This window comes from Perognathus longimembris, chromosome 11 (assembly GCF_023159225.1).
Source record: "Perognathus longimembris pacificus isolate PPM17 chromosome 11, ASM2315922v1, whole genome shotgun sequence".
Lineage (NCBI taxonomy): Eukaryota > Metazoa > Chordata > Mammalia > Rodentia > Heteromyidae > Perognathus > Perognathus longimembris.
Window position 1 is genome coordinate 39,848,789 of NC_063171.1, and position 24,030 is coordinate 39,872,818.

At 42.1% G+C, this 24,030-nt stretch overlaps 1 protein-coding gene and 2 non-coding genes across 4 annotated transcripts; all 3 read left to right on the plus strand.

The window, feature by feature from the left end:
* Window positions 1–1,750: 1,750 nt before the first annotated feature.
* Khdc4 (KH domain containing 4, pre-mRNA splicing factor) lies at window positions 1,751–22,225 on the plus strand. Of its 2 annotated transcripts, XM_048358144.1 has the most exons (14): window positions 1,751–1,873; window positions 2,594–2,807; window positions 7,982–8,110; window positions 9,191–9,270; window positions 9,948–10,000; window positions 10,304–10,467; window positions 11,750–11,961; window positions 13,192–13,252; window positions 14,690–14,747; window positions 14,981–15,234; window positions 17,175–17,342; window positions 18,570–18,682; window positions 19,778–19,869; window positions 20,945–22,225. In XM_048358144.1, exons 1-14 carry the CDS (start codon window positions 1,836–1,838, stop codon window positions 21,142–21,144), a joined length of 1,836 nt encoding a protein of 611 aa, XP_048214101.1. In that variant the 5' UTR covers window positions 1,751–1,835; the 3' UTR covers window positions 21,145–22,225. The 2 variants fall into 2 exon arrangements, with proteins under 2 accessions (XP_048214101.1, XP_048214100.1); XM_048358143.1 differs by lacking the exon at window positions 1,751–1,873 and having other exon boundaries at window positions 2,236–2,807.
* LOC125360288 lies at window positions 10,632–10,761 on the plus strand. The gene has a single exon (XR_007212688.1). It is a non-coding gene; the product is annotated as a small Cajal body-specific RNA 4 (non-coding RNA).
* LOC125360284 lies at window positions 16,011–16,148 on the plus strand. Its single transcript, XR_007212685.1, has one exon. It is a non-coding gene; the product is annotated as a small nucleolar RNA SNORA42/SNORA80 family (small nucleolar RNA).
* Window positions 22,226–24,030: the final 1,805 nt, after the last annotated feature.

Genomic DNA, 24,030 nt, shown 5'->3' on the forward strand with positions numbered 1-24,030 from the left:
GGCAGTATTAAATGCTCACAGGAATATACTATAAAATTGGCTTTTAAACATTCTGTTAAAACACACTGGGACATAAATATCTTTGAAAAATTGTTCTCTCTCTCCCTACTCCCTCCCCCTCTTCCCCCTTCCCTCCCTTTCTCTCTCTCTTTTAACTGTCTTTGTGAGTTAATGATTTCTATGAGTATTTCCCATACATGAGATATTCATCATATCAAACTTGCTTTTCTATTGATCTGTCTACCTTTTGTTAAGTCTCCAACTTAGAATGATTTTTTTTTTTTACTTTGCCACCATGCAAATGTTTACTTATGCAACCAGCCTGCTTTTCTCTTTTAGTACAGTGTTCAAGAAATTGTGGGGCTGGGGATATAGCCTAGTGGCAAGAGTGCCTGCCTCGAATACACGAGGCCCTAGGTTCGATTCCCCAGCACCACATACACAGAAAACGGCCAGAAGCGGCGCTGTGGCTCAAGTGGCAGAGTGCTAGCCTTGAGCGGGAAGAAGCCAGGGACAGTGCTCAGGCCCTGAGTCCAAGGCCCAGGACTGGCCAAAAAAAAAAAAAAAAAAAAAAAAAGAAATTGTGAGGCAAGCACTCTTGCCACTAGGCCATATTCCCAGCCCGTGTTCAAGAAGTAAGTGTTCTGAGCCCTCCCTCTCTCTCTTTGGCCTTGGGGTTTAAATTGCAGGGCTGGGAGCTGTTCCTGAGCATTTTGGCTCAAGGCTAGTGCTTTACCACTTGGAGCCAGGGCCCCACTTCCGGTTTCCTGGTGGTTAATTGGAGATGAGAGTCTCTGACTTTCCTGTCCTGCCCAGGCTGGCTTCCAGTAGAGATGCTCAGATCTCAGCTTCCCGAGTAGCTAGGATGACAGGAGTGAGCCACCTGCGCCCGGCTCCGGGCTCTCCATTAACACAAATCATTCTGTCTATAGACTCCCTGACACTCTTTAAGATGCTGGAAACCTCTGGTGTCCAGAGTCAGACTCCTCAGCGTTCCAGATCTCTCAGCCAGCCCAACAGTAAGTACTGCTGCCCCCTCTCACCCCCCAGAACAGGCGGTCTCATGACCCACGCTCGCTCTCCCGCCACTCCCCCGGCCCCCAACCCCCCCCCCCCCCCCCCGCCCCGTCGAACGGCCACAGTTGTCCCACAAGCTGAGCAGGTTTTCTCTCCGGACCTTTGGTTATTACATAACTTAGTCACCGCTGGCTTCCCGCGTGCCTGCCGCCACACAGAGTCCCAGAAGAGCTGGATCTGCGGCGGATTCACGCTCCCATCGCCATATGCCCTGCCAGGTGTATGGTGGTTGAAGAGCAACAAGGGACAGGGGACTCGTTTAAATGACTTGTGGAACGGCCTTTCCCTTTCCCTACACACTAGCTGAAACGCGAGGCGGGCCAGAGCAGCGAGACGCACACACGCACACGCGCACACACACACACACACACACATCTCCTGAGCCACAGGCCGAATGTCCACACGAGCAAATTCTGGCAGGCCGGGACATCTCCGTACTCGTGCGCATTGTCTTCGAGGCCCAGCGACCTGCCCACACTAAAGATGGGTTCTCCTGGTCCGGAGTTCTCTTTGGAACTAGGCATAGCAGACATCTTTCCTAGGGGCACGAAGCCCGCCGGAAAGCCATCCCTGACGTGGTCTCCGGTCACACGTCAGACGTCTTTAAATCATCCAGGAGCCCAATCGGAATCGAGCTTGTTCGCCGGATGCTCCCTGCCTCACGACCGGAAGAGGCTGTGCGTTCCGGGCATGAGGGCGGAAGTGACGGTAGACGGGTAGTGAGGTAGTTGGCGGGTGGTGGAGTCGAGCCCGTCGCCATGTCCGCGGGGAGCGCGACACATCCTGGAGCTGGCGGGTAAAGCTTCGCCGGCGAGGGCGTCGGGGCGAGCACGGGGACGCGGGGCCGGCGGCAGGGCCGCGGGGATTTGCCAGTGGGTGGAGGGACGCTAAAGGAGGAAGCGTACCTACCGGAAGGCCGCACTTCTCGGGGCGAAGCATTTTGAACCGGCTTCGGGCCGCTGACACGGGCCGGCGAGAGGCTGAGGGTGGAGGAGACCGGGGACCTTCAGAAGGGCGAGCCCAAGGGAAGGCCCAAACGAGGGCGAACGTGGACCCTGTGTGCAGTCTTTTGTTTTGTTTTCTTTTTCTTTTGCCAGTCCTGGGGTTTGAACTCGGGGCCTGGGCACTGTCCCTGAACTTCTTTTTGCTCAAGGCTAGCACTCCACGTCTTAAGCCACAGCGCCACTTCCGGCTTTTTCTGTGTATGTGGGGCTGAGGAATCGAACTCAGCGTCGCTTCATGCATACTAGGCAAGCACTCTACCACTGAGCCACGTTTCCAGCCCCGTGTGCAGTCTTTGATGGAGGTGGTGGGGGAAAAAAATGTAGATTCTGCGCAACTATTGAGATGTGTGGCAATTTGGAGAGTTGTAACAGTAATTGTTTGAAGAAAGATGGGAATTTTAGGCTTGGTAGGAGAGGTGTGGGAAACGCTGGAGAGTACTTCGGCATAGTAAACGGAGAATACTGTAGATGGAAGCTTTTAGGGCCAAATATTTTCTTTCTCCTATCTGTAGGCGCCGCAGCAAATGGGACCAACCTGCTCCTGCCCCCCTTCTCTTTCTCCCGCCAGCGGCCCCAGGTGGGGAGGTCACCAGTGGGGGAACTCCTGGGGGTGCCACAGCTGCCCCCTCAGGAGCTTTGGATGCCGCTGCTGCTGTGGCTGCCAAGATCAATGCCATGCTCATGGCCAAAGGGAAGCTGAAACCAACTCAGAATGCTGCTGAGAAGGTAGTTAAATACAATTTCCGTAGCAGTTACGGCATCCTCTAATTTCATAATTATTTCCGTAGGTGAAGAAGAAAACTGGCACAATAATTTAAAAATTGTTATAATTTTGGAACATTTCAGGCATTTTTTTTTATAAATTCATTTTTGTGCGACCGTTTTGATTGGGCCGTTTACATTTATGGACCAAATGGTTTGCCTTGCCCGTGTATCTTTAGTTTTGTCCATAATGTTGTTTAAAGCAATGTAATACACACATGTACATTTTTTTGTTAAAGTTTTTTTTTGCAATATATGGTTTTTTGGTTTTTTTTTTCCCCCAGACCTGGGGCTTAAACTCAGGGCCTGAGCACTGTCCCTGAGCTGCTTTTGCTCAAGGCTAGCGCTCTATTACTTGAGCCACAGTGCCACTTCTGGCCTTTTCTGTGTATGTGGTACTGAGGAATCCAACCCAGGGCTTCATGCATGCTAGGCATGCACTCTACCACTAAGCCACCTTCCCAGTCCTGCAATATGTTCTTGATATATGAACTTCAGGCGAGTCAAGTGTCATCTCTTGGTACAGTCCATAGCTACTTACCTTAATGAGTAAGTGCAATTAATTAAACATGAATGAAACTGGAAGGATACTTTATATTTAGGTTGTTTTGCTTTTTTCAAACACCAAATTAAGGAGATCTTTGGTTATTTAATGAAATTCCTGGTATAATTAGAGTTTATAGCTAGAAGAAGTCTAGTCCTTTTGCCACAGTGCAATAGTTTTCTTGCATATTATAATATTGATAATGGTAGTGTTGCTTACAGTACACATACTGTCATTTTCATTTAAAAAGGATAGCAAATATATGGGATATGTTATTGTTACCAGCCAATTAACTACCATAAAATGTTGTAAGAGGAGTTGTGGCTCAAGTAGTAGAACATAAGCTTGAGCAGAAAAGTTCAGGAACAGTACCCAGGCCCTAAGTTCAAACTCCAGGGCTGACACCCCCCCCCCCAAAAAAAAAAGATGCACAAATCATTGCTCATTTTCAAATGCAAGTTTCTTTTCACAGATATTACAGAAGGCAGATTTTACTTAAATCCAATAAATGTTTTTCACATGGTAAGATGAGCTACATTGGAATACAATTCTGGAGGCTTTCAGGCAAAAGCTAAATACACAAGTTAGCTAAGGTGACTTTGAAGTCAAATGCCTGTGAATTTGAAATTCTACACATACCCCGTTTAGGATGGGGGGGGGAATCTAGCTTCATTGCCTAGGCTGGACTGAAAATCATTATGTAGCCCAAGCTGGTCTCAAATTCTTCTGCTTCAACCAACTGCTTTTCTATGGTTTGCAAAGATTTTATAAGTCAATTGTCCAAATATTTCTAAGGTCTATGAGGAATAATTAAAAGCATATTGATAGGGGTTAGGAAGTTGTTTAGTGATAGTAGTTTCCTACCATTGGCAAATCCGTAGGTTTGAAATCCACATCTAAATAATATCTCTAGATTCAGACCTAGATATACAGAATAGGTTGTTACAAACTTAACACTTGAGGAACATCTATGTAGAGACAGATACAGATAATATCTCTTCCCCACCCCTTCCCTCCCTCTTCCATCTAGCAAAGGTGGAATGCTACCTAAATATTTACATCTGTGTGTCTAAGCTTGTGTGAGTGCGTGCATGTAGGTACTGGGGCTTAAACTAGTAACCTGGGTGCTCTCGAGCTGTTTTCTCAAGGCTATCTCTCTACTAATTGAGCGATAGCTCCAGTTCCAGCTTATTGTGTTTGTTTTTTATCATTTGATCCATGGTGGGGCTTGAACTCCGGACCTGGGCTCTGTCCCTGAGCTCTTCAGCTCAAGGCTAGTACTCTACTGCTTTGAGCCCCAGCCCCACTTCTGGTTTTCTGGTGGTTCTTTGGAGATAAAAGTCTCACTGACTTGCCTGCCGCCCGAGCCTTCCCCCCCCCCCCTTGAATTCCAAACCTCAGATCTCAGCCTCCTGAGTAGCTAGGGTTGCAGGTGTGAGCCACCAGCGCTTGGCTAAGATGATTATGGTTATTTTTGGTGCTGAAAATGAAAGTCAGATTTGTTTGACTAGACTGGCTCCGAACTGTGATTTTCAGATCTTAAAGACTCCTCTAAGTAGTTAGGATTATAAGCATTAGCTATCAACACCCAGCAAACATTAAGATTCTTAATACTAATGTTACTTGTTTAGATTCAGACTTATCTTTTTTTTTTTTTTTTTTTTGCCAGTCCTGGAGCTTGGACTCAGGGCCTGAGCATTGTCCCTGGCTTCTTTTTGCTCAAGGCTAGCACTCTACCACTTGAGCCACAGCGCCACTTCTGGCCGTTTTCTATATATATGGTGCTGGGGAATCAAACTCAGGGCTTCATGTACACGAGGCAAGCACTCTTGCCACCAGGCCATATTCCCAGCCTGTATGAGACTTTATCTCCAGTTAATTAGTAAAAAGTCAGAAGTAAGGTACTAGCCCTGAGTGAAAAAGGGACAGTAACCAAGCTGAGTTCAAGCCCCAGTACTGATGTGCTCACATGAATACACACACAGAAAAGTGGTCTTTAAAGTGAAAGTTGAATTCAGCAAGAGGCAACACGGTACATAAACACTGACTTTAGAATCATAATTATCTGGATTTGAAACTCAGAATCTCCACTTAGCTGATTATAAGGCTTTGACATGGGCTTCAGTTTTCTCATTGGTAATAAACACCTGCACTGTCTAGTGTACTAGTCACCAGATCTAAGGATTCAAATTATCTAGTATTTGAAGTCTATGTATCCTATGAGCAGGTAAAGAAAGGCAATCTCTATAACTTTCTAGCTAACACTCAAAAACTGAGCTGATAATCATAGTTTAAATTGAAACCAGAGGGACCTTTTTTGTCCATTCTGCCCCCTCCCCCCTCTTTTTTTGCCAATCCTGGGCCTTGAACTCAGGGCCTGAACACTGTCCCTGGCTTCTTTTTGCTCAAGGCTAGCTAGCACTCTACCACTTGAGCCACAGCACCACTTCTGGCTTTTTCTATATATGTGGTGCTGAAGAATGGAACTCAGGGCTTCGTGTATGCTAGGCAAGAGCACTACCACTAGGCCACATTTCCAGCCCTCCATAAGAGAGTTATGGGATGTCTCATGTAATATAAGGGTTTTGAAACCATCATAAGAATGGAATTTGTTGAATTAAATGTTTTGTGACTGTGTCTATGCAAAGGCTGCTAGTTTAGTTGGTATGAACAAGTTGTATGGGTCATGTGTATTCACTCTATATTTTGCATGTAAAGTCAGCAAGTTTAGCTGTACAGCATTATAACTTAGGCCTTTAATTTTCCTTTTGGAGGCTATACCTTCCATAGTTTCAATAATGATGACTCATAAAAATGCACACAGGCGGGGGTGAGGATATGGCCTAGTGGCAAGAGTGCTTGTCTCATATACATGAGGCCCTGGGTTCAATTCCCCAGCACCACATATGCAGAAAATGGCCAGAAGTGGCGCTGTGGCTCAAGTGGCAGAGTACTAGCCTTGAGCAAAAAGAAGCCAGGGACAGTGCTCAGGCCCTGAGTCCATGCCCTAGGACTGGCCAAAAAAAAAAAAAAAAAAAAAATGCACACAGGCGAGGCTGTGGTGGCTCACACATGTAATCTTAGCTATCCAAAAGGCTGAAATACTGAAGACTGCCAGTCAAAACCAGGTCTAGTGGCATAGCTCATCTGAGTACCAACTGATCAAGTGTGAGGGCCCTAAGTTCAAATTCTAGTACTGCTTTTGCATCTTTAAAAAAAAACAAAACAAAAACACGGGCTGGGGATATGGCCTAGTGGTAAAGTGTTCGCCTTGTATACCTGAAGCCCTGGGTTGGATTCCTCAGCACCACATATATAGAAAAAAGTCGGAACTGGCTCTGTGGCTCAAGAGGTAGAATGCTAACCTAGAGCAAAAAGAAGCCAGGGACAGTGCTCAGGCCCTGAGTCCATGCCCCAGGACTGGCAACAAAAACACCTAAAATATCCTCCAGGTCAGTGGCATGGTAGTGCTTGCCCAGCACTGTCACTCAGGAAGGCCAATCTGAGGTACATAATAAGATCTTATCTGGGGGCTGGGAATATGGCCTAGTGGCAAGAGTGCTTGCCTCGAATACATGAAGCCCTGGGTTCGATTCCTCAGCACCACATACAGGCAGAAGTGACGCTGTGGCTCAAGTGGCAGAGTGCTAGCCTTGAGCAAAAAGAAGCCAGGGACAGTGCTTGGGCCCTCAGTTCAAGCCCCAGGACTGGCCAAAAAAAAAAGATCATGATTACAAAGAAATCTGACAATAGCCATGTTAACTCTTTCTCCTTGATGTCTTTTTTTTAGTGGAGATTTGTTTCTTTTTCTTTTTTTTTTTGCCAGTCCTGGGGCTTGAACTCAGGGCCTGGGCACTGTCCCTGGCTTCCTTTGGCTCAAGACTAACTACCAATTGAGCCACAGCACCACTTCTGGCTTTTTCTGAGTATGTGGTGTTGAGGAATTGAACCCAGGGCTTCAGGTATACAAGGCAAGCACTCTTGCCACTAGGCCATATTCCCAGCCCTCTCTTTCTTTCTTTCTTTCTTTTTTTTTTTGGCTTATTTAGTATGACTAGATACATGAAGTATCAGCCTCTGGTGGTATACACCTTTAAATCCAGAATCTGAAAGGCCAATCTGGCTATATCAGTGAGACCTGGTCTCAGAAAAACAAGGGCAGGGAATGTAGTTCAATGGTAGACTACTTGCCAATGAGTATGTACCATGGCCCCAGGCTCATTCCCCAACACCACTCAAAAAAGAAAAAAAAAAAAAGGCAAGATAAAAATACTTGGTTGCCATGAACATTGGCTCACGCTTATAATGCTAAGGACTCAGAGGCTGAGATAATCATGGTCTGAGGCCTACCTGGATACACAAATGCCAGTGACTTATTGTCATTTAACCAGCAAGAAGATGAAGTGGTAGACTGCTAAATATGAGCAAAAAGCTAAATGAGAATATAGGGCTCTGAATTTACGCTCCAGTACTAGCACACGTTTTTGTTGTTGTCGATAAAGGGAGGATGGTTGGTAACTGGAGAATTAAAAAGACTTCATTATAACGTACAAACTTTTTAATCTAATTTCTTTCTTTTCTGTATTTTTGGTAGCTTCAGGCTCCAGGCAAAGGCCTAACTAGCAATAAAAGCAAAGATGACCTGGTGGTTGCTGAAGTAGAAATCAATGATGTGCCTCTCACATGTAGGAACTTGCTGACTCGAGGACAGACTCAAGATGAGGTATGGAAGAATTGAGACTCTTTGCGGGGAGGTGGCAGATAAATTCCTGGGGGGGAAAAAAGACTTCTGACCAGGCACTGTGGCTTACACCTATATAATCCTAGCTACTTGGGAGGCAGAGGTCTGAGGATTGCGGTTCAAAGCCAGCTCAGGCAGGAAAGTCCATGAGACTCTTTTCTCTACTTAACCCCCAGAAAACCAGAAGTGGCACTGTGGTAGAGTGCTAGCCTTGTGTTAAAAGCTTGGGGCGAGTGCCCAGGCCCTGAGTTCAAACCCCACAACTGACAAAAGAGAAAATAAAGACTCTTCTGCACACAAGACAGAGGAGTCAAGCATTTATCAGTGGGTTTGGGTCATAATCAAAATAAAGATTGAGTTAGACACCAGTGGTCCAGGTGTGTAATTATAGTTTTTCAGGAGGCTGAGATCTGTGGATCACTATTTGAAACCAGCCCGGGCAAGAAAAGTTTATAAGCCTTTTATCTCCATTTGACCCTATAAAGCTGAACATGGAGTTGTGATGCAAATGGTAGAGTGCTAGCCTTGAACGTAAAAGGCTCAGGGACAGTGTCTGGGCCCTGATTGGATTGAATTGCAGAGGAAGGCTTATCACATATGGGTGAATTTTCTGGGTTGGTTTGATGGATTAAATATTTCAGATAAAGGAGAGAATTCATCCCTACCATACTCAGTGGAATGAGTGAATGGGAAGAAAAATTTATCATTATTTTAAAGTTTTTACTTTTGTTTTCTTCTTTTTGTCAGTCATGGGGCTTGAACTTAGGGCCGGAGTACTGTCCTTGAGCTTTTTTGCTCAGGCTGGCTGATATCTGTGAACTACTTTGAGTCACAGTTCCACGTCTAGTTTTCTAGTGGTTAATTGGAGACTGGGGCTGGCTTTCAACTGTGATCCTCACATCTGAACCTCCTGAGTAGCTAGGATTACATCTGTGAGCCACCAGTGCCCAGCAAGTTTTTACTTTTTTATCACTTAATTTTATGTATACCTATCTATATATAGGATATGATAAGTTTTTTTTATTATTTTGACATCTTTTTAATACACTGTTTTCTTTTTAGATTAGCAGACTTAGTGGAGCTGCTGTGTCAACACGAGGGAGGTTCATGACAACTGAGGAGAAGGCTAAAGTAGGACCAGGGTGTGTATTGATTGATTGTCCTCTGGATTGGGAAAGATTGGGCCTATGGCTCTTAGGCTTCTTTTTTTTTTAATCTGAGGTAAGGGTGGTATGGGCACTTGAACACAGGGACTAGCACTCCTATTGGCTTTCTTGCTCAAGATTAGCACTCTACCATTTATGCTGTAGCCACTTTTGGCTTTTTGCTGGTTAATTGAAAATATGGATCTCAGATCTCTGCCTTTTGTTGTGAAGCTCCGAGTAGAGACATGAAATGGAACCTAACTTCCCACTAGCTTTTTTTTTTTTTTCCTTCCCTGGTCCTGGGGCTTGAATTCCGGGCCTGGTTGCTGTCCCTCAGCTTTTTTTTCCCTCCAGGTTAGTGCTTTAGCACATGAGCCACAGCTCTGTTTCTGGCATTTTGGTAATTTATTGAAGATAGAGTCTCATGGATTTTCCTGCTTTGGCTTGCTTTAAACTTTGATCCTCAGATCTCAGCCTCTTGTGTGGCTAGGACTATAGGTGTGACCCAGTGTTGCCCAGCTCCCCATTAACTTTTAGCAGGAAAAGTTGTACAGCCGTGTTCTTAGCAATAGTCCTATTTTCTTACTTGTAAACCTTAATGCAATAAGATTTGATGATTCAATTGACTCTGGTTTTGAGCATTTTGGGGATCAGTCTTGTATTTCTCTTTATAGGGATCGTCCATTGTACCTTCATGTTCAGGGCCAGACACGGGAATTAGTGGACAGTAAGTAATGATTTTGGCTCACATGTCACTTGGGAAGAACACTGTGCTGGGCTGTGTCTAACAGATAAAGTGTCAGTTGAGCAATACCTCCTGATATCTGTGAACTGTTTTTGACAGCTGGTAGGACTCCTGCTTATTAACTGCATGCTAGTAGCTGGTGGTTAGAGAAGTGGGGAGCCACATATGAAGTTACCAATGGATTAATGCTTGACTAATTGAACATTGACCTATCTTTATCTTTGGGCATTAGTCAGTTCATTTGATTCTTTGTTATGGTATCTGTTGTCTTATGCTTTTTCGTAGGAGCTGTAAACCGAATCAAAGAAATTATTACCAATGGGGTAGTAAAAGCAGCTACAGGGACAAGTCCAACTTTTAATGGTGCAACAGTCACTGTCTATCACCAACCAGCACCCATTGCTCAGCTGTCTCCAGCTGTTAGCCAGAAGCCTCCTTTCCAGTCAGGGGTATGTCTTGTATTAACTAATGTATATGAATATATATGAAGAAAAAATATGGGTACATATGCCTTCATACTGGTATAATCTGCGTAGTGGATTGATAGTGTAAGGGTTATGCAAATTTGCCATATAAACATAATGTCTTTATTTTTATTGTAAGCTTGGCTGTAACTGGAGGACCAAGAAGGCTGAGTCTGATGAAGCAAGACTTCGCTGATACACTCCTCCTAGATAAAAGGGTTAGAGAGAGCAGCCCTCATTGGAGAAAAATCTCAGGGCTGACTGTACTACCCAACATTCTACTCCAGCTTTGTACCATATTGACAGCTACAATTTTTGGTTCCGTTTCTTCAGTTTGAGAATAGTGTGTTTGCATCCTCAAAATTGGATCATGGGAGTTTTTCTTTCTTTCTTTTCTTTTTGGCCAGTCCTGGGGCTTGAACTCAGGTCCTGAGCACTGCCCCTGGTTTCTTTTTGTTTAAGGCTAGCACTCTTAACACTTGAGCCACAGCACCACTTCCAGCCTTTTCTGTATATGTGGTGCTGAGGTGAGGAAGGGAACCCAGGGCTTCATGTATGTTAAGCAAGCACTTACCACTAGCTCACATTCCCAGCTCATGGGAGTTTTTTCTATTAAATGTCTTTCGTTGACCACAATGAAGTACTTTAAGGTGGGTACATGAACATGAAGATTTATTTTTTGTTTTATTTTTGGTACTGGGAATCAAACCCAAGCAGGGTCTTTGTACCTTGTACATGTTTGGCAAGTAATTTTACTACTTAGCTGTTACCTTAAATTAAGCTTCTTGAAAACTTCAGGGCAGTATTGAAGAGGTTAAGGCTGCAGGATTGTAAGATAAAGTCCACGTGATTTGTATAGCTAGATCATGTTTCATCAAAAGAATTTGTTTTTTCTGCTGTGAAGCTTGAAATTAGAGCCTGGACTCTGTCCCAGAGCTCTTGTTCAAGGCTAGCATTCTACCACTTTGCCACCATAGCATCACTTCTACTTTTTGAGTGGTTAGTTGGAGACAAGAGTCTCAGGGGGACTTTTCTGCCCAGGCTGGCTTTGAACTGCATTCCTCAGATTTCAGCCTTCTGAGTAGCTAGGATTATAGGCTTGAGCCACCAGCACCTGGCTCAAAAAAAAAAAAGAAAATATTAAGCTTCTTAACAGAATTTATGATAGCAATTGTAGGAGAGTCTTATGGAAGTATTTGCTTTATTAAAGTGTTTTGTATAATGAGGAATTTGATTATGTGTTTAATCAAGTTATTCTGTTCTACAGATGCATTATGTTCAAGATAAATTATTTGTGGGTCTAGAACATGCTGTGCCCACTTTCAACGTTAAAGAGAAGGTGGAAGGTCCAGGTTGCTCCTATTTGCAGCACATTCAGATTGAAACAGGTGCCAAAGTCTTCCTACGGGGCAAAGGTTCAGGCTGCATTGAGCCAGCATCTGGCCGAGAAGCTTTTGAACCTATGTATATTTATATCAGGTATGGATGGATAAGGCTAGAGGACATTTGAATCCTTGTAGTTTGACAGTACATGCTGCTGTGGTTCAAAAGAAATGAGAAAATAGGCCTAATTAATACTAACATAGGAGATTTAGATAAAGGAGTAATCACTTAATTTTTTTTTTTTTTTTTTGCCAGTCCTGGGCCTTGGTCTCAGGGCCTGAGCACTGTCCCTGGCTTCTTTTTGCTCAAGGCTAGCACTCTGCCACTTGAGCCACAGCGCCACTTCTGGCCATTTTCTGTATACGTGGTGCTGGGGAATTGAACCCAGGGCCTCATGTATACGAGGCAAGCACTCTTGACACTAGGCCATATCCCCAGCCCCTCTCACAAATTCTTTAAAGACAGAATCTCATGTTGTTGCCCAAGCTAACTCTACCACTAGGCTATATGCCCAGCCAGGAGAAATCAACTTTACAAATAATTAAAATAACTAGGAGATTGGATTGTGTCTGTGTTTAAGTCCTTAGCTTTCATACAAATAAGCAGTTATAAAGTGATCTCTAATTAGCATAAAATAGCTTTCATTTAAACATACAATGATGGTTGTGGGTTTTTTTTTTGTCTGTTGTGGGACTTGAAATCAGCCTGCTCTTTTGCTCAAGGCTAATCCTCCACCATTTTGAGCCACAGCTCCACTTCTGATTTTCCAATGGGTAATTAGAGATGAGAGTCTCACTTTCCTGCCCAGTCTGGCTGGCTCCTGATTAACATCAGCCCCCAGTGCCTAGCTTATTCATAGGCTTTATACCTTTAAAGTTTTTTTTTTCATTTTTTAAATTAGTGATATGTTTATTTGGTAACACTGGGCTGCTTTCCAGTAGTGAGCTTTAAATTTTTTTGTAGTTGTTTGCTTTGTTTTTGAATGGTTCCAATAAGTATTTGGAGTAAGGATAAATTTGTTTTTTTGCTAGTACTAGGGCTTGAACTCAGCGCCTTGAGCTTTTTTGCTCAAGAATAGTGCTTTACCACTTGAGCCACAGCTCCACATCCAGCTTTTTGGTGGTAGGAGGCTTTCCTGCTTGGGCTTTTTGAATCTCAATCCTTGGGTCATCCTCCTGCCATCAGTGCCTGGTTATAATGTCGTCGTCCCCCCCCTTTTTTTTTTATGACTTTCTAGAAGAAAAAAAAAGCAGCATGAAAAGTGAAAGTATAGTTCTTTATCCTGTATTTTCCTCTCAGTTGATTTAAGATTATATTTCTTTATAGTCATCCCAAACCAGAAGGCCTAGCTGCTGCCAAGAAGCTCTGTGAGAATCTCTTGCAAACAGTGAGTTACTATGTGTGTTGTGTATGTGTTGGTAATGAGACCATACATGCTTTTTATCACTTGAGTTGCCTTCTCCTTCTGTCTTTGCCTTTTTTTTTAAACCTTTCTGAGGATTGACTCGAGGGTTGCATGCATAATAGGCAGTTCCTTCACCACTGAGCTATTTTCCTTCTGTTTTACTTTATCCTAAGACAGGGTTTTACTAAATTGTCAGGGCTGGCCTCAGATTTGGCATCCTCCTGACCACTTCTCAAGTAGCTGGGATTATAAACATACATTTCCATGCCTACCTCCTTCTGTCATCTTTGAGAGACAAAACAGCTCATACTCTTTCCTAGCTTCTTTTTTTTTTTTGCCAGTCCTGGGGCTTGGACTCAGGGCCTGAGCACTGTCCCTGGCTTCTTCCCGCTCAAGGCTAGTACTCTGCCACTTGAGCCACAGCGCCACTTCTGGCCATTTTCTGTATATGTGGTGCTGGGGAATCGAACCCAGGGCTTCATGTATGGGAGGCGAGCACTCTTGCCACTAGGCCATATTCCCAGCCCCTCTTTCCTAGCTTCTTGAAGGTTACATTGATATTTTTTGGCTTTTGTGAGCATAACTCCAGTCTAAAGAATGGAGTATTAACAGTGCAAAGCCAATTAGCAGTGTTTTAAGGGTATTGATTTTCTTTTTTCTCTCACATATTCTTTGTTTATTTGTTTTATTTTTATTGCCAGTCCTGGGGCATGGACTCAAGGCCTGGGCACTGTCCCTGGCTTCTTTTTGCTCAAGGCTAGCACTCTACCACTTGAGCCACAGCACCACTTCTGGCTTTTATCTATATATGTGGTGCTGAGGAATCGAACCCAGGGCTTCATGTATACGAGACAAGCACTTTACCACTAGGCCATATTCCCAGCCCCTCTCACAAATTCTTTAAAGACAGGATCTCATGTTGTTGCCCAGGCTAACCTTGAACTCAAAAACCTCACAAGCTGAGGTTTGGCAGCGCTTTTTTTTCATTCTATAAGCAAATAGCAAAGTTGAAGCCATAGAACTATTTTAGTAGCACCTGAAAGGAAATCAGGGTCAAGCTTGGATTCTTTGGTATTTAATTGTACCTTCCTGTGAAACTTGTATTTGCTTAAATCTTAAACTGAGAGCTCTTTGTGGGCATGTCACATAGGAAATACAAATGAATGAATTCTAACAATATAGAAATTTCCTGGTTGTTAAATTTCTATGGCTTTCTAAGGGATTTTGTGTTTCAGAATTAAGTCTGGTTTGGAGGATTTAGGATAATACGTGTTCCTGAGTCCTAAAATTTGCCTTAGTAGTTACCGGATCTGCCTTAATAATGTTTAACTCCTTACTAGAATTACCTACTTATAGTACTGTTAATACATAATCTACATACTCATTTGGGAATATCTCATATTGTTTTCTCTTTTCCAGGTTCATGCTGAATACTCTAGATTTGTGAATCAAATTAATACTGCTGTGCCATTGCCAGGTGTGTATGTCTTTAAGTGTTCAAAAATATTTTGCTAGTGATACTTGTGTGTAAATGTGATACTTGAGGCTAGACTAATTGTGCCAGGGCACTAATAATGTTCTCTTCAACGTAGGGTAATTTGGAAAGCCATTCATGCCTCAGTATTTTTCTCCCCTAGATATTGTTAATATTCAGATAAAATGTCTCATTCTGCTGCAGCTGATTAAACGCTTTTTTTCTTCCCCCCTCAGGCTATACACAACCCTCTGCTATAAGTAATGTCCCTCCTCAACCACCATATTATCCATCCAATGGCTATCAGTCTGGTTACCCTGTTGTTCCCCCTCCTCAGCAGCCAGTTCAACCTCCTTATGGAGTACCAAGCATAGTGCCACCAGCTGTTTCACTGGCACCGGGAGTCTTGCCAGCACTACCTACTGGAGTCCCACCTGTGCCAACACAATACCCGATAACACAAGTGCATCCTCCAGCTAGTACTGGACAGGTAGGATGCCAGGATATGCAACATGCTATCATTGAACTTAGGAAACTGGTAAGGGAAAAAGAGTGGTATTCCAGAAATGTGTGATGTGAGATGATTTGTTTTTTTCCCTACTTTTCTGTGTTCTCAGTACTAAACCTAAGTGACTACTTTGGATTCGTATGTACGTGTGTATGTCTCCCAAAGTACATAGTTTGTTTCATAAATTTTGCCCCTAGTCATTATTTAAAGTGGTGATCAACAGACTTTTTACAAAGGGTCAGGTGGTAAATATTTTAGGTTTTGGGAGCAGTGAAATCTATTACTACTATTACAGCACAAAAGCATCTGTGGAAAGTACCTAAATGAATGAGTAAATAGAACTTTGCTGACAAAATGTGGTAGGCCAGAATCACATTTTGTCTGCCCTTGGCTTTGTAGTATAATGGTTTGTGAGGAGGAGGCTGTTCTACAGCACACCTCCTAGTGGAACTGAGTAAGCAGTTCTAATCTTAGAAACATTACATACTCAGTTTTTCCTAGCTTCATCCTTAAATTCCAAAGTTAAGGATAATAAGTGCTGAAATGTTTCATTTATAATTCCTTAAATTATTTAAGAAAATGGAAATTTAGGGTCTGGATATGCTCAGTGCTAAGAGTACTTGCCTAATGTATAAGATCCTAGGTCTGTCCATAGCACCACAGAGAGAAAGAATGTAATTTAGGAAAAGTTTAGATGTCTAGCGTATCTGGATGGGTTATGTACAATACTTGCAGGCATGGAGGAAAAAGTAATGAAAGCATGGTAATGGATTTGTAGCAGACTCTTCTTTGTGGACCTCTTAAAAGTATATCCATGCCAGAGTAAACTGCAGTCACAAATCATTGCCCAGATTTCTTACCTGTGGGTGGTGAGCACTGAAAAAGATTGCAGTTTGTAACAAAGAAAGGGCTTATGAGCTAAATTTGATTTCTATTTAGACAGATTTATAGTTTCTCAATTTTTCACTATTGGGAAGTAATATGGCTGAGTGGGCTAAGGAGTAGAATGCAGACTGCTAAAGTTTAGGGATATAAACTGGCCTATGTAGATAAAAATTTAAGATGATTCAGTCAGTAAGTGTTCCCTGCTTGTTATTGGCCATAATATAGATTTGGGTTTTTTTTAGAACTTTTTTCTTTAATATATAATGTTTTGATCATCTGTATTCCTTTTTGAAACAACTTCTTAAAACAGTTGTTAGAGCCCAATACTGGTATCTCATGCCTTTAATCTTAGCTACTCAGGAACCTGAGATCTAAAGATCACAGTTTGAAGCCAACCTGGATAGGAAATTCCAGGAGGCTCCCCAGGCCCTGAGATTAAGTGCCTTTATGTTGACCCCCCAAATCCAGAAACCCCCAAAACAACAAACCATTTCAGTAAGTACCTTTTTTGGGGGGAGGGAGAGGGTACTGGGATTAGAACTCAGGGCCTGGACGCTCTCCCTGAGTTGCTTCTGCTCAAGGCTAGCACCCTGCCACTTGAGCCACAGCTTCACTTCCTCCTTTTTGGTAGCTTATTGGAGTAAGAGTCTTATGTACTTTATTTTCCAAGCTTACTTCCAACTATAATCCCTCAGATCTTAGCCTTCTGAGTAGCTAAGATAACAAGCTCAAGCCACTGGTGCCCAGCTAAATGCCTAAACATTTTAAATTATTTGTTAATGGTCATGTTTATCCTGTTTACCTGAAATGTTGTTCAACAGAAGATTATCCTGAGAATGTAATTCACTCAATAATGGATTTTCAGTTTGTAACTCTAAAGTGAAGATAGGAAGGTTAGGTGGTAACTGTTAGCCAGGAGAAAAATCTGAAAAGGAAAGATTCTTATGCTACCACCTAGTATTGGTGTATTCTAATCTTTTTTAGCTCATCAATAGGGCAGTCTCATAATGTTCCTCCTTTATTTGTTTTGGTCCCAGAGTCCATTGGGTGGTCCTTTTCTTCCTGCTGCTCCTGTCAAAACTGCCTTGCCTGCTGGCCCCCAGCCCCAGCCCCAGCCCCCACTCCCAACTCAGCCCCAGTCACAGAAGAGGCGATTCACAGAAGAGCTGCCAGATGAGCGGGAATCTGGACTTCTTGGATACCAGGTTAAATAAAATACTTTGTCTTTTTTTTCTCCCCCCATCATTCCTGGGGTTTGAACTCTGGGCCTGTGCATTGTCCCTGAGCTTCTTTTGCTCAAAGATAGCACTCTACCACCTGAGTCACTTCACCACTCTGGCTTTGTTGAGTAGTTTATTGGAGATAAGAGTCTCACAGACTTTTCTGCTCAGGCTAGCTTCAAACCCTGATCCTCACTCAGATCTCAGCCTCCTGAATAGCTAAGATTACAGGCATGAACCACCAGCTCCAGGCTTATCTTACTTACTTTATCTTACTCTCATACTATGTTCTCCCATTAAAGAAAGACGAATTCACATCAGTTTCAGCTGTCCTAATTCTAGAAGTTCTGCTTTCTGGAATCTTAAGTTAGGATTTTATTCTAGAAATTAGTTTAAAGCCAAAATGATTTTCTTTGGGTAGGTTTTGTCTTTGGGGTCAGTTTGATAAAATGGAAAACTTTTGAGAGCAGTCTCCTATGATTAATTTCAAGAAGGAGTTCTATAAAATTTTCTGCTTTCTCTTACTCAGACAGCAGACTCTTGAAAGCTTCTGATGATGATTCTTCCCTATACAGTTCACTAAAAGCCACCAATATACAAACATGTGGTTTGAATTTATACTTTGGTTTTCAAATTGCTGTACTCTTCCCCCTTAAAAGAAAAGGGGTTGTTTTCTCAGATCTGACCCATCCCAGAAAAAATAACTGCCAGAAATTGAATTATGCAGTTCATATACATGACTATAAACATAGTCATTCACTAAAATTAAGACAAGATTAAGAGCTGGAGATGTAGCTCAGTACTAGAGTACTTGACAGACTTGGATTTGATCCCCAATATAATTTAAAAAAAAATCAGAGATAAATTTTTGTGTATTTTTATTAGAAGAAACACCTTTCTGGTCTTCTACAATCTTTGAGGCATTCTATAAGCCAAACTATTTTTAGTTTATATAACTGGGTTTATATAAACCAGTTGAGTTACGGGCAGTGAGTTGAAAATGAATTATACTATCCCTGATTAAAACCTGTAGAGGAGAAAAATAATTCTTAAATTGATTAGAGTTACACTCCAAATCCCAAAGAATATTTAATATGGTTTAACTTGCTATAATTTATCAAAAAGATGAGGCCCTTGACAGTTACATTAAGGAGCTAAAGTCAATACAGCAGTTGTAGATTTGCTAATGCCAATGTATTTTTCTGCTCATAGCATGGACCCATTCATATGACTAATTTAGGTACAGGCTTCTCCAGTCAGAATGAGATTGAAGGCGCAGGATCGAAGCCAGCAAGTTCCTCAGGCAAAGAGCGAGAGAGGGACAGGTAAGTTGAAATAGTAACATGAATACATTCATTCACGTTATTTGTTTGTACCTTTATTACAAGTAGTGATCATTGTTATGGGGTATTCACAAATGGAAATGAATTTATTTAAACCAAATAAGCTCCTGTTTATTGCGGGTGCTGGTGGCTCAAGCCTGTAATCCTAGCTACTCAAGAGGCTGAGGACCAAGGTTCAAAGCCAGTCTGGAAACTGGAAGTAGCACTGTGTCTCAAGTGGTAGAGCCCTAACCTTGACCTGAAGAGCTCAGGGATAGTGCCCAAGCCTAGAGTTCAGCTCCACGACCACCAAAAGGAAAAAAAGAAGATTCTGTTTGTTGCTGTCTCATATAATCCTAGCTACTCAGTTGCCTGAGATCTGAGGATCAAGATTGAAAGCCAGCTGATGCAGGACAGTCTGTGATACTCTAATCTCCAGTAAACTACTCAGAAAAGGCTGGAAGTGGCCCATGCCCTAAGTTCAAGCCCCAGGACAAGCCAAAAAAAAAGATCCTGGATGTTTTGTTTTGTTTTGTATTCCTTGTCCTGGGGCTTGAACTCAGGCCCTGGGCTATGTCCCTGAGCCTCTCTGTTCAAGGATAGTGCTCTACCTCTTGGGCCACAGTGCCATTTCCAGCTTCTTCTGTTTATGCGGTATTGAGGAATCGAACCCAGGGCTTCATGCATGCTGTAAGTGGTTACTGTCTAAGAAGCAGTAAAACAGTCTTGAATAATTCAATCATTTTCATACACCCTCCTTTACTTAGTCTGTATCATGGCCAATTTGTTAAGGATAGGCAGTAGCTGGTATTATACAGTCAAGCTATTTTTATTCCTTTAGGATCATAGAGTATCATAAATGGAGGGCTTGAATCTCTATATTAGTCTTTATAAGGAGCTGAGTTCTACAACAGTCTGTCAATGTAAGTAAACTTGATAATAGATTGAAGAGGGTGAGGGTAGGAGGAAAGGTAGAAAGGATTGAAAGTAGTGGTTGAAGTAAACCTGAGGATTAACTGCAGACTTCTTATGTAATTTGCCTACTGAATAAGTTAAAAGTTGAAGTTGTCTGAAAGGAAATTTCATGTCTTTTAACAGGCAGTTGATGCCTCCACCAGCCTTTCCAGTGACTGGAATAAAAACGGATTCTGATGAAAGGAATGGATCTGGGACCTTAACAGGGAGCCATGGTGAGTAAGGTAGAGCTGGGGGAATAGGGAAACCACTAAGTAGGAACGATCTTAAGCTGTTAGTTTTCTAATCTGATGTTCAATCATGTATTTAATTCATCCTCTATAATCTACTGGCTAATTAGAATACTTTTTTTTTAATTTGTAAGGACAGCAAGGACAATCTTTTATTTTCAACCAGTATGTGTCTAGAAAGAATCACTTGGTTTTTTTTCATGAGTGTCAATGTCATTAAAACCCTAGGCAATAACTCCTGATAATAACTAGTTTATTTGCCAGGCTCTAGTGGCTCACACCTATAATCCTACCTACTCTGGAGGCTGAGATCTGAGGATCAAAGTTTGAAGCCAGCCCAAGCAGGAAAGTCTGTGAGACTTATCTGTGGTTAACCACCAGACAACCGGAAGCAGCAAGCAGCACTGTGGCTCAAAAGTTGTAGAGCACTAGCCTTGAGCGAAAAAGCTCAGGGATAGCACCCAAGCCCTGAGACCAAGCCCCACGATCAACAAAAAAACCAACTAGCTTATTTCCAAGTTCTGTCACCTAAACTGTTATCTGCCTCCCTAAACTGATAGACTTTAAAAGGTTGATTTCCTTTGTATTAGGAGCTGAGCCACAATTCCATTTGTAGTTGTTAATAGCATCACAGAATTCTAGATCCTATTAGTATATTGGGTCATTTTGTTCTTTGCCTATAGTCATAATAAAAGTGAGGAGAAGAAAAAATAGTTCCGTCTTTTTCTTCTTTTAACTCTAAAAGGTGAAATGTAGATCCCAGAGACTCAATTGCTAACTTTCCTTTTCTTTTTTTTCTTTTTTCTTTCTTTTTTTTTTTTTGTGTTTTTTCTTTTTTCTGTTTTCTTACATGGTTCTGGTGGATTCACATTTGCTGATGCTGGTGCTGTTTTTCGTGTGATCTTCAACATTGGGTGACCATTGACCCTGTGACCTCAAAATGGTGTCCAATTAACCACTTAAAATTAACATCTTTTTTTTAATTAACGAATTTATGGTATTATCTCTTTTTTTTTCCTTTTGTGGGGAATGGGTTGGGGTTGTTTTTCCTCTATTCTAGATTATCCAGCCAAGAAGATGAAGACGACAGAGAAGGGATTTGGCTTAGTAGCTTATGCTGCAGATTCATCTGATGAAGAGGAGGAACATGGAGGTCATAAAAATGCAAGTAGTTTTCCACAGGGCTGGAGTTTGGGATATCAATACCCTTCGTCACAGCCACGAGCTAAGCAACAGATGCCATTCTGGATGGCCCCCTAGGAAACAGTGGAACAGAGTTTTGACCCTTGGTGATTCTTCTTAGCAATAATGCATGTATTTGATTTAACAAGACTCGGGGGCCTATACTGGGAGCCATTTTCAGGCCTTTGCTGAAGTTAAACATGCACTGTCCCCTTGCTATTGGGGTCTCATTCTTTTGAAAAAACATTCTTATTTCTGCAGTGGCATAATGTATCTGTTAAAATTTACTTAGAATCACAAATTTCATCTCAAGCTTTTGACTAGTTGGTGAAATGTGCTTGTCCAACAAAGCATTAAGCAGGGTTATTCCCATATATGTTTGGACCTGGTCCAGTTTTTTCTACATGAATAGCCTCAACTCTGACACAAAGTTTATTTGTATTTTATGAATGTTGGGTCAATTTTAATAATGAATTGTTACAAGCAGCCTTACTATTTATTAGTGGGGAAGTGATTTTAAAGATCATCCTCTCCTTGCAGTACTTTAAGATCCTCATTCTTATTTCAGTTTGGATATTTTCTGTTGTGAAAATGCTATTTTACTAATTTAAAATCATTGGATACAGCTGGATCCTGAATAGAAAAATGAAGCTATTTTTTCATTGTGTTTTTTATTGGGATGATCCAAAGCTGGCACTTTAAGGCACATTTGTCTCAGATAGCCATTGCTAATTTTATTGCTCTTATATGCTCCTTGTCTTCAGCTGGGTCAAAGAAAACTACTTGACTTTTTTAAAGCTGGTCAGAACTCATCACAGAAATGAAACACAGTGGTCTGTCTCTCTGAGAACTGGTTGCAGCTAAAATAGAGAGATTGGACAACGCTCAATAGGATGGTGGACTTAGTGACTGAAATTGCAACTTGTCCTTTTTTCTTGGCATTACAGGTTTTGCCAAAAGAACTTTTTTGTATCAAATATTGATGTGTGAAAGTGAAGAAGCTAGTCTGCAGAACCAGAAGTAGTTTGAGATACTGAACTGTCATTTTTGCACATTTGAATACTTTGCAGGCTGGCTTTGTACAAACTTAACCTCTGGTTTCCTATATGTTGTAAATAATTATACCATAATTTCATTATAAATAAATGTATAAATATTCTGCTTGTGTGGTTTCTGTTCTTTTTCTTCTACAACCCGTACACTTTTCCCCACAGCATAATATAGATAGATAGATAGATAATGTTTGTGTATGATTCCAGGAGTTTATAACTACATACCCCTAAAGTCTAGATGAAAAGAAAATTGGAAGATTTTCCTGCTGGACATTTTCCTAATCTTATATATTAGGCATTTTATTATTAGAAATTGAATCTACAGCATCATGCTTATGAAAGTTCTGCCATTTGATACATCCTTAGCCCTTCTGATTTTACATATTGGCAGTTTTGGTAATTGAACTTGGAGCTGTACTGCTTGAGCCATACCCTTAGCACTTTTGTGTTTGCCTGTTGGACCTGGGTAACTGCAGCTGTAATCAGGACACGGGGGAATGCAAGGCGAGTGAACCAATGCATATTTAATTTCCAGAGGGCCAAAGTTTATGTAGGGTTAGAAATCAACTTACAATTTCAAGGGTAAAAGGTTAACATAGCATGTGATCCATTAGAATTATAAAAATTGAGGAATGCCATTACTGGGAGGAAAGAAGTTAATACAGAAGTTTATCCACTACAAAAGTTTGCTGCTTCTAAAAGAGTATACATATCTAAGGCTGAGCTATTTCTTAGCTATTATTTGCTCAGGACTCCATTCATCTAGAAGATACTTCACTGTTTACTATGAAAAGACTGCCCAGATTACTTGGGAGGAAACTTTGCTAATTACTAAGGAGAGTCTGTCCTATTTATATTGAGACTCTACCATGTGAAGGTAGCTGGTCAAACTAGTCTTCTCAAGGAGACTGGGGAAGGGAGATTCTCCGTTGACAAGGTGTGGCTTCCTTTGGCCCACAGACACAAAGAAACTCCTTACTGGGAATATGTTCCCAAGGGCCTATTAGTATGCTAATAAGGCATTGAAGTAACTGTGCCTAGGCTAAGTCTTACACTTGGTCAAAGAAATTAATTCTCCCACATGTGCCCCTGTCCTGGATCTTAAACTCAGTGTCTGGGCACTGCTCCTGAGCTGCTTTGCTCAATGCTAGCACTCTACTCCTGTGCCAAGGTACACTTCAGCTTTCTGGTATTTTTTTGTTGTTGGTGGTGGTGGTTGTGGGGCTTGAACTCTGGGCCTGGGCATCTGGTATTTATTTTTGTTGGTCGTGGGGCTTGAACTTAGGGCCTGGGAACTGCCCCTGAGCTTTTTCTCTCAAGGCTAGTGCTCTACCACTGAGCCTCAGCACCATTTCTGGTTTTCTGGTGATTAATTGGAATTAAGAGTCTCCCATACTTTACTGCCTGAGCTGGCTTCGTACTGTGGTCTTCAAATCTCAGCATTCTGAGTAGCTGGGATTACAGGTGTGAGCCACCAGAGCCCGGTGCTTTTTTTTTTGTTTTTGTTTTGTTTTGTTTTTTGGCCAGCCCTAGGCCGTGAACTCAGGGCCTGAGCACTGTCCCTGGCTTCTTTTGCTCAAGGCTAGCACTCTGCCACTTGAGCCACAGCACCACTTCTGGCCATTTTCTGTATATGTGGTGCTGAGGAATCGAACCCAGGGCCTCATGTATACGAGGCAAGCACTCTTGCCACTAGGCCGTATTCCCAGCCCCAGCCCGGTGCTTTTTGGTGTTTAGTGGGAGATAAAAAAATTTTCAGATTTTGGATTGGGAATATGGCCTAGTGGTAAGAGTACTTACCTTGTATACATGAAGCCCTATGTTCGATTCCTCAGTATCACATATATAGAAAAGGCCAGAGGTGGCGCTGTAGCTCAAGTTGTCAGAGTGCTAGCCTTTAGCAAAAAAGCCA

Excerpts from the sequence above, each read along its gene's own strand:
- Khdc4 (XM_048358143.1), top strand. The coding sequence starts at position 2,550 with ATGGAAGCTTTTAGGGCCAAATATTTTCTTTCTCCTATCTGTAGGCGC. Across the intron at positions 8,111-9,190 it reads GAGGACAGACTCAAGATGAG|ATTAGCAGACTTAGTGGAGC; the intron begins GTATGGAAGAAT and ends TTTTCTTTTTAG. Across the intron at positions 17,343-18,569 it reads CTGGACTTCTTGGATACCAG|CATGGACCCATTCATATGAC; the intron begins GTTAAATAAAAT and ends TTCTGCTCATAG.